The sequence below is a fragment of the Arachis stenosperma genome, chromosome 5 (genome assembly GCF_014773155.1).
Source record: "Arachis stenosperma cultivar V10309 chromosome 5, arast.V10309.gnm1.PFL2, whole genome shotgun sequence".
NCBI classification, from domain to species: domain Eukaryota; kingdom Viridiplantae; phylum Streptophyta; class Magnoliopsida; order Fabales; family Fabaceae; genus Arachis; species Arachis stenosperma.
This window is the reverse complement of record NC_080381.1, coordinates 50,962,244-50,976,887: the sequence shown is the minus strand read 5'-3', so window position 1 is coordinate 50,976,887 and position 14,644 is coordinate 50,962,244. Positions and strand designations below refer to the sequence as shown.

Sequence of the window (14,644 nt, the reverse complement as noted above, 5' to 3'; positions counted from 1 at the left end):
GAAGTAAATCCAATGGAATCTCTATGGTCTCATTTTGAGCCTTAGACTCCCATGGTTCCTCATTGGGGAACTCAGAGGAGATTGGTGCACGCCCATTGAGGTCTTCCTCAGTGGCGTCCACCCCCTCTCTTTCCTCTCCATATTCGGCCATGTTTATGGCTTTGCACTCTCCCTTTGTATTTTCTTCTGTATTACTTGGGAGAGTACTAGGAGGGAGTTCAGTAACTTTCTTGCTCAGCTGACCCACTTGTCCTTCCAAATTTCTGATGGAGGACCTTGTTTCAGTCATGAAACTTTGAGTGGTTTTGATTAGATCAGAGACCATTGTTGCTAAGTCAGAGGTATTCTGCTTAGAACTCTCTGTCTGTTGCTGAGAAGATGATGGAAAAGGCTTGTCATTGCTAAACCTGTTTCTTCCACCATTATTGTTGTGGAAACCTTGTTGAGGTCTCTCTTGATCCTTCCATGAGAAATTTGGGTGATTTCTCCATGAAGAATTATAGGTGTTTCCATAGGGTTCTCCTAGGTAATTCACCTCTTCCATTGAAGGGTTCTCAGGATCATAAGCTTCTTCCTTAGATGAAGCATCCTTAGTACTGTTTGGTGCATTTTGCATTCCAGACAGACTTTGAGAAATCAAATTGACTTGTTGAGTCAATATTTTATTCTGAGCCAAAATGGCGTTCAGAGTGTCAATCTCAAGAACTCCTTTCTTCTGATTAGTCCCATTGTTCACATGATTCCTTTCAGAAGTGTACATGAATTGGTTATTTGCAACCATTTCAATTAGCTCTTGAGCCTCTGTAGGCGTCTTCTTCAGATGAAGAGATCCTCTAGCAGAGCTATCCAAGGATATCTTAGATAGTTCAGAGAGACCATCATAGAAAATACCTATGATGCTCCATTCAGAAAGCATGTCTGAGGGACATTTTCTGATCAATTGTTTGTATCTTTCCCAAGCTTCATAGAGGGATTCTCCATCCTTTTGTCTGAAGGTTTGGACTTCCACTCTAAGCTTACTCCATCTTTGTGGTGGAAAGAACTTTGCCAAGAAGGCATTGACTAGCTTTTCCCAAGAGTCCAGGCTTTCTTTAGGTTGAGAGTCCAACCATATTCTAGCTCTGTCTCTTATAGCAAAAGGGAATAGCATCAGTCTATAGACCTCAGGGTTAACCCCATTAGTCTTGACTGTGTCACAGATTTGCAAGAATTCAGCTAAAAACTGATGAGGATCTTCCATTGGAAGTCCATGGAACTTGCAATTCTGTTGCATTAGAGAAACTAATTGAGGCTTAAGCTCAAAGTTGTTTGCTCCAATGGCAGGGATAGAGATGCTTCTCCCATAGAAATCAGGAGTAGGTGCAGTGAAGTCATCCAGCACCTTCCTTGCATTGTTGGCATTGTTGTTGTTTTCGGCTGCCATGTGTTCTTCTTCCTTGAAGAATTCGGTCAGGTCCTCTAAAGAGAGTTGTGCTTTGGCTTCTCTTAGCTTTCTCTTCAGGGTCCTCTCAGGTTCAGGGTCAGCTTCAACAAGAATGCCTTTGTCTCTGCTCTTGCTTATATGAAAGAGAAGAGAAAAAGAAAATGTGGAATCCTCTATGTCACAGTACAGAGATTCCTTGAAGTGTCAGAGGAAAAGAGAAATAGTAAGAAGAAGGAGAAGAAGAATTCGAACTTTATTAGTTAGAGTTCGAATTGTGCATTTAGAAGGAGTGGTACTCCATAAATAGAAGGATGTGGGAAGGAGGGAAGAGAATTTTCGAAAATTCAATCAAAAAGATGTTGATAATTTTCGAAAATTGAAGTTGGAAAAGGAATCAAGTGATTTTTTTTTTTTGAAAAAAATTTTTAAAATTAGAAGTCAAAAAGATTTGATTGAAACTATTTTGAAAAAGATGTGGTTAAAAAGATTTGATTGAAAAGTTATGGTTTTAAAAAGATGTGATTGAGAAGATATGATTTGAAAACAATTTTAGAAGATATGATTTGAAAACAATTTGAAAAGATATGATTTTAAAAATTAATGACTTGCCTAACAAGAAAAGATATGATTCAAGCATAAAACCTTTCTTAATAGAAAAGGCAAAAAATGTTCAATCAAATCACTAATTGTTAGTAAGTATCTTTGAAAAAGGAAAGAAATTGATTTTGAAAACATTTGATTGAAAAGATATGATTTGAAAAAGATTTGATTTTGAAAAACTTTGAAAACTTGAAAAAAAAATTGATTTTGAAAACAAAATCTTCCCCCTTTGCCATCCTGGCGTTAAACGCCCAGAATGGTATACATTCTGGCGTTTAACGCCCAAAATGCTACCTCTTTGGGCGTTAAACGCCCAACCAGGTACCCTGGCTGGCGTTTAAACGCCAGTCTGCCTTCTTCACTGGGCATTTTCGAATGCCCAGCTTTTTCTGTATAATTCCTCTGCAGTATGTTCTGAATCTTCAATTCTCTGTATTATTGACTTGAAAAGACACAAATTAAAAATATTTTTGGATTTTTAATAATCAAAATGCAACAAGAATCAAATAACAATGCATGCAAGACACCAAACTTAGCAGTTTGTATACTACTGACACTAATAAAAATGCATATGAGACACATAAACACTCAAGTCAAGAGAATTCAAAGATCAGAGTAAGAAATCATCAAGAATTACTTGAAGATCTTTAAGACACATGAATGAATGCATGCAATTGACACCAAACTTAATATGAGACATTAGACTCAAGCAAGATATATTTTTGATTTTTATGATTTTCTAATTTTTTTGTGTTTTTTTTCGAAAATTAAGTGAAAAGGAAAATAAAGGTATCAAAATTCTTAGTGAGAATTCCAGGAATCATGCAATGTTAGTCTAAAGCTTTAGTCTAAAGGAATTAGACATAGCTAGCTAAGCTTCAGCAAGACATTGCATTCAAGAGCTAAATTGATGATGATCAATCAGCTTTGGTGATGATAAGAACATCACCTTGAAACACTAGAATTCATTCTTAAGAACTCTGAAAAAAAATAAATGCCTAATCTAAGCAACAAGATGAACCGTCAGTTGTCCATACACAAGAACAATCCCCGGCAACGGCGCCAAAAACTTGGTGCGCGAAATTGTGATCACTACAACTTCGCACAACTAACCAGCAAGTGCACTGGGTCGTCCAAGTAATACCTTACGCGAGTAAGGGTCGATTCCACGGAGATTGGTGGTATGAAGCAAGCTATGGTCACCTTGTAAATCTCAGTCAGGCAGACTCAAATGGGTATAGATGATGAACGAAAATAACATAAAGATAAAGATAGAGATACTTATGTATATCATTGGTGTAAGAGCTTCAGACAAGCATATGAAGATGCCTTCCCTTCCGTCTCTCTGCTTTCCTACTGTCTTCATCCAATCCTTCTTACTCCTTTCCATGGCAAGATCGTGTAGGGTTTCACTGTTGTCAGCAGCTACCTCCCATCCGCGCAGTGAAAGCTAATGCACGCACTCTGTCACAGTGCTGCCAATCACCGGTTTGGTTCCCTCCCCTACCGGAATAGAATCACTCTTTTGCGTCTGTCACTAACGCCCAGTAGGTTACAGGTTTGAAGCACGTCACAGTCATTCAATCATTGAATCCTACTCAGAATACCACAGACAAGGTTAGACCTTCCGGATTCTCTTGAATGCTGCCATCAAGTCCTGCCTATACCACGAAGATTCCGATTAAAGAATCCAAGAGATATTCACTAAGCCTCGGATGCTTGTAGAACAAGAATGGTTGTCAGTCACCTTGTTCATGGGTGAGAATGGTGATGGGCGTCAATCATCACCTTCATCATGTTGAAGAACAAGTGATATCTTGGACAAAGAACAAGCGGAATTGAATGGAAGAACAATAGTAATTGCATTAATACTCGAGGTACAGCAGAGCTCCACACCTTAATCTATGGTGTGTAGAAACTCCACCGTTGAAAATACATAAGCATAAGGTCTAGGCATGGCCGTGAGGCCAGCCTCCCAATGATCTAAGAACTAGATGTCCAAAGATGATAAATACAATAGTAAAAGGTCTTACTTATAGAGAACTAGTAGCCTAAGGTGTACAAAGATGAGTAAATGACATAAAAATCCACTTCCGGGCCCACTTGGTGTGTGCTTGGGCTGAGCAATGAAGTAATTTTCGTGTAGAGACTCTTCTTGGCGTTTAACTCCCATTTTGGTGCCAGTTTGGGCGTTTAACTCCCATTTAGGTGCCAGTTCCGGCGTTTAACGCTGGGATTTCTGTAGGTGACTTTGAACACCGGTTTGGGCCATCAAATCTTGGGCAAAGTATGGACTATTATATATTGCTAGAAAGCCCAGGATGTCTACTTTCCAACGCCGTTGAGAGCGCGCCAATTGGGCTTCTGTAGCTCCAGAAAATCCACTTCGAGTGCAGGGAGGTCAGAATCCAACAGCATCTGCAGTCCTTTTGAGTCTCTGGATCAGATTTTTGCTCAGGTCCCTCAATTTCAGCCAGAAAATACCTGAAATCACAGAAAAACACACAAACTCATAGTAAAGTCCAGAAAAGTGAATTTTAGTTAAAAACTAATAAAAATATAATAAAAACTCAACTCAAACTACTAAAAACATACTAAAAACAATGCCAAAAAGCGTACAAATTATCCGCTCATCAATGTCCTACATACAGCTTGCCATGGAAAGGAGTAAGAAGGATTGGATGAAGGCAGTAGGAAAGCAAAGATTCAGAAGGAGCACATCATCTTCATACGCCTATCTGAAATTCCCACTGATGATCTACATAAGTATCTTTATCTTTATTTTATATTTTATTTATTATTATTATTTGCGAAAACCAATATAACCATTTATTATCTGCCTAACTGAGATTTACAAGATGACTATAGCTTACTTCATACCAAGAATTTCCGTGGGATCGACCCTTACTCACGTAAAGTTTATTACTTGGACGACCCAGTGCACTTGCTGGTTAGTTGTGTGAAGTTGTGAAGTTATGTTTGGACCATGGTATCATGCACTAAGTTTTTGGCGCCATTACCAGGGAGAGAACGAACATGAATGCCATTATCAAGAAATCACAATTTTGCCTATCACACGGTGTGTGGAAGATAGGTTGTGTTGGAATTATTCCTTTTTTCAGTGTTCTTCAGGGTAAATTATTTGCTATTTGGAGAGGCTTATTGCTGGTTTGAAAGGCTAGTTTAAAGATGTTTGTTGCGAGACCGATTGTCATGAGGCATTCCTTTTGTTGAGATATTTTTCTGCTCATCCTAGCAACGAGGTAAGTTCCTTGTTTGAGAAAATTTGTGACATTAAAAACTCCCATAGAGGATAGATCCGGTGTTAATTTAGAGAACGGCGAATTGTATGGCTGACTCCTTGGCCAAATATGCTATTAAAAAAAGGTGTTTATCATGCTGAATGGCTGGTGCCATGGGAGGGTCTTCAATTTCTTCTTTCTCAGGACATGATGTCTTAGTTGTTATGTGGTTCTTGAACCGTGTTTCTTTTTGCCTCTTCTTTTTCGTTTTTTAATTACAATCACAAAAAAAAATACTACACATAACTCAAAAATCAATTATTATATATAAAAATATGTATTTGACATCTTATAATTTTTTTTATTGTATTACCATAAATAAACTTGATTATTATTTTTTCTATTAAAAATTTGATTATTTTACTACGGTAACAAGTTTGATTATTTTGCTAAAAAACATATAAATTAATATGTATAAATATACATAAATACATAATAATTTATTTGATAATTGACTTTTAGTGTGCATAAAATATTTTTACTTAAATATATTAAAAAATAAATTAGATAGCATTGTTTTCTTTATATTCCCTCTTAAATATAAGCACTTAAATATAATTACTTTAAAGTTCAAACATTGTCAATCACAATAGTAACCACACGTTAATCATCTTTCAGCTTCCTCCATTTTTTCATGCGACACTATGATTTTGTCCTTGTTACTACAGGATTACCAATTGTTCATAACACGCAGTGAAAGAAAAAAAAAGTAATCCTAAAGATTTATTTTATGCTTAAACTTTATTCTAATAATGTATAGTGAATTAGATCTAAATACCTGAGTACGCTAGTAAAAATCTTTTTCTCCTTCGATGGTACGAAGGCGCTATGCGTATCTACACCGAGAGCAATTTTTGCTGTCAACTCTTTGACAAACGGGTATCTGATCTAAATTGAGAACCTCTTTGCAACCTTTTGCACACCATAAAATTCTTCTCCAAGAATTAGGCTCACATACATTTATGTGTGTAGAGGTAAAGGAATAAAAACCCTTGTTATTTTCTCTTATTCTCTCCTCTTAGCATACATATATATAGTATGAGATTTGTTACTAATTTTAAATTTGATTCTCAATTCAAATTTAAATCATATCTTGAAATTCCAAATTTGAACCCTTCAAATTTTATGAATCATATCATAACAATTTAAAACATAATTGAATTGGATCTCATCTAAATTTATAATTCAAATTCAGAAATAGAATAACTAATTATTCTCAAATCTCATTTAATATTCTCAATTATCATATTATTATTATTATTATTATTATTATTATTAGTGCTAGCAAAGAATATAATAATACGGGACTACTACACATCCATGTAACCATGTAACCAAGTTGGCCCAAACTAAAAACAAATAGCGTGCTTCCAATCTCATTAAATAAACGTGAGTTCCACGCGCCCCATACAAACGAAACGACTCTTCATTCGCGCTTCATTATGAAAAAGAGTTTCTTCTTCTACAACACACACGAAACCGCTCCGTCTCTTCAAATCTCTCTCAAAATCACTCAAACTTTAGTCACGTTCTCTGCGAAAACCACTACTCCAGCAGAATCATGAGAAGATTTGGCAAGGAAACACCAAAAAAGAATGAAAACAGCATCAGAGACTACAAAAGGTATGGAAAAAACTACTGTTCATATGAAATCTTGCAATGTTGCATTTCTCCTAGTTGCATTTTAGGTTTACTGAATTTATTTTCTTCGTTTAGTAGATCAAACTAATGTGCATGCATTTCTATAGTATAACTAGAGTTTGGAATGAAATTTATTACTTTTTTCATTCAGTTCAGTAGACAGTGTAACTAGCGCTTTGAAATTGGTTGTTACATGTTCAGTACTTCTTTTGCATGGAGAAATACTATTCTTGATGATTAAAAGTTGAAAACGATTTATTCTTGATATGAACATTTTTGGGTTCGGTGGCATTCTTGAAATATTATGAATGATTTTTTACAGTAGTATAACTAGGGCTTTGGAATAAATTTTGTGGATATTTTTAAATTTGGTCAAATAAATTTTATTCGGTTCAGTGGCTTCTGATGAGCGGATAATTTATACGCTTTTTGGCATTGTTTTTAGGTAGTTTTTAGTAAGTTCAAGCTACTTTTAGGGATGTTTTCATTAGTTTTTATGTTAAATTCATATTTCTGGACTTTACTATGAGTTTGTGTGTTTTTCTGTAATTTCAGGTAATTTCTGGCTGAAATTGAGGGACTTGAGCAAAACTCTGAAAAAGGCTGACAAAAGGACTGCTGATGTTGTTGGAATCTGACCTCCCTGCACTCGAAATGGATTTTCTGGAGCTACAGAACTCCAAATGGCGCGCTCTCAACGGCGTTGGAAAGTAGACATCCAGAGCTTTCCAGCAATATATAATAGTCCATACTTTATTCGGAAATTGACGACGTAACTTGGCGTTGAACGCCAAGTACATGCTGCTGTCCGGAGTTGAACGCCCAAAACACGTTATAACTTGGAGTTCAACTCCAAGAAAAGCCTCAGCTCGTGGATAGATCAAGCTTGTAATACCCGGTCTAACCGAAATTAATTAAATAATGAGTTAAGTAGGAGCGAATATGGTTGGAAGATTTGGCAATTGGAATTTGATGATTTCAATATGATATTTGGATTCAGTGAATTTTTCTGAGTCGAAAGACATAGTTTTCTGCGTAAAAGCGCGCAGTGGAATTTTGACCGGCAGTACCGCTGAGACCTGTCTGGTACTGCAGTTGAGAAAATTGATTATGAGTAAATAGGATTAAGAAATGAGGAATTATAATTAGGGGAGGTAGAAATATTTGAAGTGCGATTTAGAGCGCTAATCTTAAAGGTTTTGGTCCAAAATTGGGCCAACGGACAAAAATAAGTGAACTGGGCCTAAGTGGGTCCAAGACCCAACATATATAAACATTAGTTATGAGTATTTCAGCTCATTTTTACCCTAAAAGAGAGGTTGGGGCGCTGAAATAGAGAAGAGAGAAGAGAAGAGAGAAAACCTAACTCTCTTTGATCTTCAAACCACCATAACTTGAGCTACGGAGCTCCGATTGACGAGCCGTTTGCAGCCACGCGTCGCTCTTCTCATCCTCTACAATTATATCTAAGTTTTGTGGTGAGTAATCTACTGTCCTCTGCCCAGTTTTCGAAATTTCCCACTGTTACACGTTTTTGGGAAGTTAGTGTTGAAATCTTATGATTTTGGGTGTTTAGGGATACTCCAACATGGATTCTAAGTGGGTTCTATCCCTACTTCATATGGGATGAGGTAAGAAGTGCTCAAACCCTTGTGATTTATCATCTTTATGAGCCCTAGGTTGATGTATGTATGTGATATTGGTTATGTTAGTGTATTTGGTGATTTTGATGCACAATTGGGAGGTTGGTATTGCTTGTGGAGCTTTGGTGAGGCTTGGAGCTAAGGGTTGGTGGAGACTTCCATAGAAGAGGCTCAATTGATTTGGTTACAAGAGGTACGGTTTAAGTTTCATTTAAATACCGTGTGGTGTAATGAGAATTCCTAGGCTAGATGCCCCTAGGATTAAGTTTGGATTGTGTAAATGGTTGGTGCTAATATGCATATTTGGTATGTAATGTGAAATTAATGATTGGATTGAGAATTGTGTGGCCTTGTATGTTTGGTATATTAAAAATTTGATGTATTGGGTAATGAGTATCGCACTACAAGAAAAAAGGCCTATCGGCACCCTTTTTTCTTGCCACGCTTTTAAAGCGTGCCCAAAAGTGGTCTATAGGCACGCTTTTATGAGGGTGGCCATTGATTTGTGATTTGGCCACGCTTTTTTTGTCTACGCTTGAAAAGCGTGGCCATAGAGGGAAATCAGCACGTTTTTCCAAGGGTGGCCACTTATTTAAAATTTGGCCACGCTTGAAAAGCGTACCCATAGAGAGAAATCAGCACACTTTTACGAGAGTGGCCACTGATTTGATATATGGCCACGCTTTTTTTTGCTACATTTAAAAAGCGTGACCATAGAAAGTAATCAGCACACTTAAAAAGCGTGGCTATACCTTATGTATTTTGGCACCATAAAAAAACGAAACGTACCGATAGAGTTTACTCCCCTAAAATTTAGTTTCCCACCTATTTTTCCCACACTTAACCCTTTCTTTTTTTAAGTTATCAAATTTTACCCAACAACACACACTAATAACTTACACACTAACTAAAACAATAAAACCCTAAAAATTCACCGTTCATCTTCTTCTCGCTCGAACCCTCTCGAACCCTAAAAGCTAAGGCACCGTCAGCTTCATCTTCGCGATGGAACCCAGCGCTGGTCGTGGTGCTGCTTGCCCAGCCCTGGTCGTGGTGCTGCTCGCCTCTCTCTGTGTCGCGGTTCTGCTCAGCCTCATCTTCTCGAACCCAGCCATTGTCGTGGTGCTGCTCGCCTCTCTCTGTGTGAGGTGCGGCCACCGCAGCTTTCACCTCCAGAAGAGTCGCTGCTCCGCCTGCGCTTCCCCCACTGCATGCAAGATGAAATGTAAACCCTAATTTCTTCCATTTACATTCATAATTTCTGATTCTACGCCTTTTAGTTTTAATCCTCACTTCATTCACTGATTCTCTCTTTTTCCTCATATTCCGATTCATCACTTTTTGCTTGCTTCATTCATTGCAGTACGAGAAGGTTGAGAAGATTAGGAAAGGAACCTACGGCGTCGTTTACAAGGCTCGCGACCACGTTACCAATGAGACCATCGCTCTCAAGAAGATTTGCCTTGAGCAAGAGGATGAAGGCGTTCCTAGCACTGCATTTCGCGAGATTTCTCTCCTCAAGGAAATGCAGCACAGGAATACTGTTAGGTATTCTTTTCTTCATCCTAATCTCACTTTCTGCTATTATTATTTGAATGCGTGTATCTCTGATGAATGCTACTTTTTAGTAATTTGTGTTTGTGGTTTCAATTGGTGAAATTCATGTGCTTTTTCAATTCGTGATTCTATCAGCTTGTTTTTGGAGTAAAATTTTCAAATTTGTACTCGATACATGTTATGTTCTGAAAGGTACAAGGGGGAAGGTCCTGGTTCTCTGGATCTGAAATGTGATAGAAAAGAGCAAATAATATAAGCTCGTGATATGTAACATTAAAAATGTGTCAATATGCAACATTCATAAGTAAAACCCTCCATTTCAATTGTTATTGTGGTCTCTCACCCTCTTGCTGCTATTTTTATGATTAACTGCTATGTGCACAACATCACTGTTGGTCCAACTTGAAACCTCTAAAGTTGTAGTGTACTTATTTGTATGTTTGATGTCCTGTTTATTATTCTAAAAATATCTTAAGAGACCCTTGTTTTTCTGCTTAGGTCCATCCTGATGTTGCCACTGGAAATAAGAACTCTAAATTTGGCATTAGAAATGAGAAGCTGCAGTGGTTTTTAGATGCTATAAAGGAGCATTCTAATGAGGTTAAGTTTGTAGGTGTCCACTGCCATCTTGGATCAACAATTACCAAGGTACATCTTGAAACCTTGTTCCTTCCTCTTCTTCTGCTTTGTGACTTTTGGGTGTATTTTTCTCCTACCCAGTTTTGTCTCCCTTTGTTATGTGATTGTCCTTTCCTAGATATATTTACACTTCTACACTTGCATGTGTGGTTCTTAATTTCTGCTTAGATATAATTGTTGAAAACATTGTTGCATATTTTATTTTATTTTTATAGGTAGACATCTTTAGGGATGCTGCTGTTATTATGATCAACTACATTGACCAAATCCGAGATCAAGGTTTTGAAGTTAACTACTTAAATATTGGTGGTGGACTTGGGATATACTATTATCATTCTGATGCTATCCTTTGACAACAAGGGATCTCATTGAAAAGCAAAAGCAGGAACCAGGGTAATACAAACGATCACATTTCTGTCATCTAATTGTCAATGGAACTGAAAAGCTTCTATAGAAAAAAATTGGGTAAGCAAATCAAGGCAAAAAGAAAAAAAGGATTGTAGGGAAAAGAACCAAGGGCATTTTGGACTGGATAGAAATTTCATATTATTAAGCTGCCTCAATCATATGATTACTATTTTTACTATCTTATGTTTTTTCTTTTCTTTTTTTTATTATCTTATATTCAGTAAGGTTCATTATATTTCATGATTGTCACAAACTTGCAAAAGAAAAAGCCCCCAACCCTCTATGTGTGGATGCTACTTATGTTTCTGTATGTGTAGTTTGTGAAGTGCATCATTTATGTGTGTGAATTTGTGTGATGAAATAACAATAAGTTGTACCTTACACAATCTTTGATTTGCATTTCCTTTTAACATATAAGTGTCGTTGACTAGTTAAAACTTAAAAAGTATTTTCCTATGGTACTTTCCCTGCTTTGGTGTTAGGCAAGAGCTGATAGCAATTATTTTAAGAAAAAGGTATGTTAATTTTAGGGTTAATAGTTAAAAACTTAAACCAGTCCTTGAAAGTTTAAGCATGTCTCAATTTAGTCTTCAATAGACCAAATATATCAAATTTTTGTTTTCGGGAAAATACATTTACAAATCAGATTGAGGACTGTAAAGAGCTCTGTGGCTAATTTGGTTTATTGATGTTGTGATACATCATGCATTTGGTTCATTTCTGTAAATTTTTGGTTTAGGGAAGCAAGCAAACTAGAATGGATCCATATTAGTTTATTGATGTTCACTGCCAATTTGCACAGGTATAAAATTATTGGTTCATATACTGGTGTTAAGATTTGTAGCTGGACCAAGTCACAGCTTCGAGGACGGTGTGGTTGCTACAAGCCTTCATTCTATGGTAAAATACAAGACATGGTAATCAGCTGTCTTACCTCATATACGGTATTAGATTAAGTTAGACTAGGCAACTTCTTTTCTTGCATAAATGATAACAAAAGAAATGTGCTTAGTGTATGTTTATTTGCCAGATTCTAGAATCCATCATCGGTTAGCATTCGTTAAGAGCTCATGTCTCACACTTTAGTTGAATTCACTTAACAGGAACAAGATTTTATTGTTAGTATTTTCCATTTTAAATTAACTTTTTAATTAACTAAATTTCTTGATAAAATTTAAAGGCGAAAATAATTTACAAAATTATATAAGAAACCTAAATTGTTTATTTTGGGAATCTCCTTATATCACAACAATAAAGTTTAATTATTCCATGGATTCTAATAATTTTAAAATTGAAGGAAGTGCAAATTTTAATTTTGAAAATTTGGCATTCATTATATAGCTTGCACTTTTTTAGAATTGAAGGTGAGAAAGAGAGTATCTTTTTAAGTATTATTCTTTTTCTTAGAAGTTTTTTTTCTTTTCTTTTTCGTGCTTGCATAATAAATATCATTTGTTTGCTTGAACTGAATCTTGGGTTTGTTTGCTTGCTATAAGTTTTATTCCTGAATTGAATCTTATTAGTATTTATTTAAGTCTATTTTTTTATTCTAGGCTTTTAATATTTGTCTTCTCGCTGTTGTTGTCGTTGCCACCTCTCTTGGTTTGCTTCTGCTGCGGTACTGTTGTTGCTGTTAGGGCACATATTTAGTTTCTGGGTGGTAGGTGACTATTTTTATTTAGTTTAATTTTAAAAACTCCCACAGCTTCTATAGAGGCAACTAAGTTAATGAATGTTAAGTTGTTATTACTTATTTGTTCTGTAATAGAACCTCTAAAATAAAATCACAAGTGGAATTTGTTTTACTATAATTTGTTCTTGTAGTGTACTGTCGACTGAATTTGTACTGCTGATTGCTTAACTATAATTTTTTCTATGCTTTATCTTCTCATCTATTTGTTGGCCTTGGCAAGTTTCCTGCCTCATTCTACTTTTAGGCTTAATATGTACTGGTTATTGCTTAATTTGCTGCTTTGTCATGAGTTTTTCTTTCAATTTCCATAGATAAATAGAAAGAAATAAGTATATGTGTTTAATTCAATTATTGCAGGAGCTGACCTTTTATTTTTCTTAGTTTCTACAAAAATAAAGTATATGTTGAATTAGGATAGGTATGTGATAGTGCTAGATAAAAAAGTACCAAGGGGAGCATATGGTTGTGACCTTGTATAGGGATTATTTCTTGTTTTTGATTTGTGTTGAATTAGGATAGGTATGTGATGGCTGAATATGTATTATTGCAGGACCTAATTAAAGTGGCCTTGCCATTTTCATATTTAATCAATTTGGATTTGGAATTGGATTTGTTGGACTTAATTAAAGTAGCCTTTATAACATGCACTAACTTCAGGTTATTTAAAATTCTGCAGGACAGTGATAAAAATAATGGAGCTCATAATGGATGAACACACTACTCATGAAATTTGATATTTTGTAACCAAGGATAAGGAAATAGATATGTGACACTTTGAATTGTAATTTTTATTTTCTTTTTTTGACTTTGATTTTTGGTACTTTGTGATCAAAGTCTACTTTTGTGGTGACAAGCTTATATATAAGGCCGTTTTTTTTATGGGGAAGTTTATATATATGTTTGATTGGTTGATATGGACAATATAAAATTGGTCTTTGATTTTAAAATTATATATAAATTTTGCATGAAATAAATGAAAAAAAAAAATTTCTGATCGGATTTATGGCCACGCTTTTTAAGCGTGGCTATATCTTACTATTGGCCTCAACAGGCACGTTTAAGATATGTTGCCATAACCTGGAAATTGGCACGCTTTAAAAGTGACCCATATTCTACCCTATGGGCACGCTTCAAAAGTGTACCGATATGTGAACTTTTTGGTACGATTTTCAAGTGTAGCTATAGGTTAACATCTATGGCAACGCTTTTAAGCGTGGCAAGAGATATAAGCGTGGCGAAAGAAAAAGCGTGCCGATAGATCCACAAAAGTGTGCCGATAGAGCAATCGGCACGCTCGCAGATGTGACCCTTTCAAAAGCGTACTGATAGTTCAAAAAACGTAGCGAAAAGCTATCGGTACGCTTTTAAGCACTTTTCGGCACGCTTTAAAAGCGTGGCAGAAAGCTTATTTTCTTATAGTGTCGATTTGTGTTTTATGCATTTAAATTGTGAAATTGGGCCAGAGGCCGTAAATTTTGGGCCGGAGGCCGGTAAGAGGTAAGAAAGGTAAGTTGATGTGTGCATTGTATGATGACACAAGTGATTGGATGGATTTTAGATAATGAATATATGAATGATTGGGTTGGTTATTGAATGATGAGGTTTGAGGAGTAGAAGTGTGGAAATTGGTAATTTTGGGTGAAATTGTATAGATGAGATATGTTTGGTTTTGGTTGAGGTATGTTATGTGGTCATATATGTGATCATGATTATTGATGCCTTGATGGCATGATGGTGC

General features: G+C 36.0%; 1 protein-coding gene and 1 non-coding gene across 12 annotated transcripts; both read left to right on the top strand.

Moving 5' to 3' along the window:
- Positions 1 to 910: 910 nt before the first annotated feature.
- LOC130984321 (small nucleolar RNA R71) lies at positions 911 to 1,018 on the top strand. The gene has a single exon (XR_009088263.1). It is a non-coding gene; the product is annotated as a small nucleolar RNA R71 (small nucleolar RNA).
- Positions 1,019 to 9,545: 8,527 nt separating this feature from the next.
- Positions 9,546 to 13,817, top strand: LOC130979976 (uncharacterized). 11 transcript variants are annotated; one of them, XR_009086831.1, is made up of 6 exons: positions 9,546 to 9,834; positions 9,973 to 10,157; positions 10,665 to 10,814; positions 11,021 to 11,198; positions 12,016 to 12,130; positions 13,583 to 13,817. XR_009086831.1 is itself a non-coding variant. In XM_057903558.1 (5 exons), exons 2-5 carry the CDS (start codon positions 10,135 to 10,137, stop codon positions 13,638 to 13,640), a joined length of 231 nt encoding a protein of 76 aa, XP_057759541.1. In that variant the 5' UTR covers positions 9,546 to 9,834; positions 9,973 to 10,134; the 3' UTR covers positions 13,641 to 13,817. The 11 variants fall into 11 exon arrangements, 3 of the variants coding, with proteins under 3 accessions (XP_057759541.1, XP_057759540.1, XP_057759538.1); XR_009086830.1 differs by having other exon boundaries at positions 11,021 to 11,270; XR_009086832.1 differs by having other exon boundaries at positions 12,016 to 12,113; positions 13,583 to 13,781.
- Positions 13,818 to 14,644: the final 827 nt, after the last annotated feature.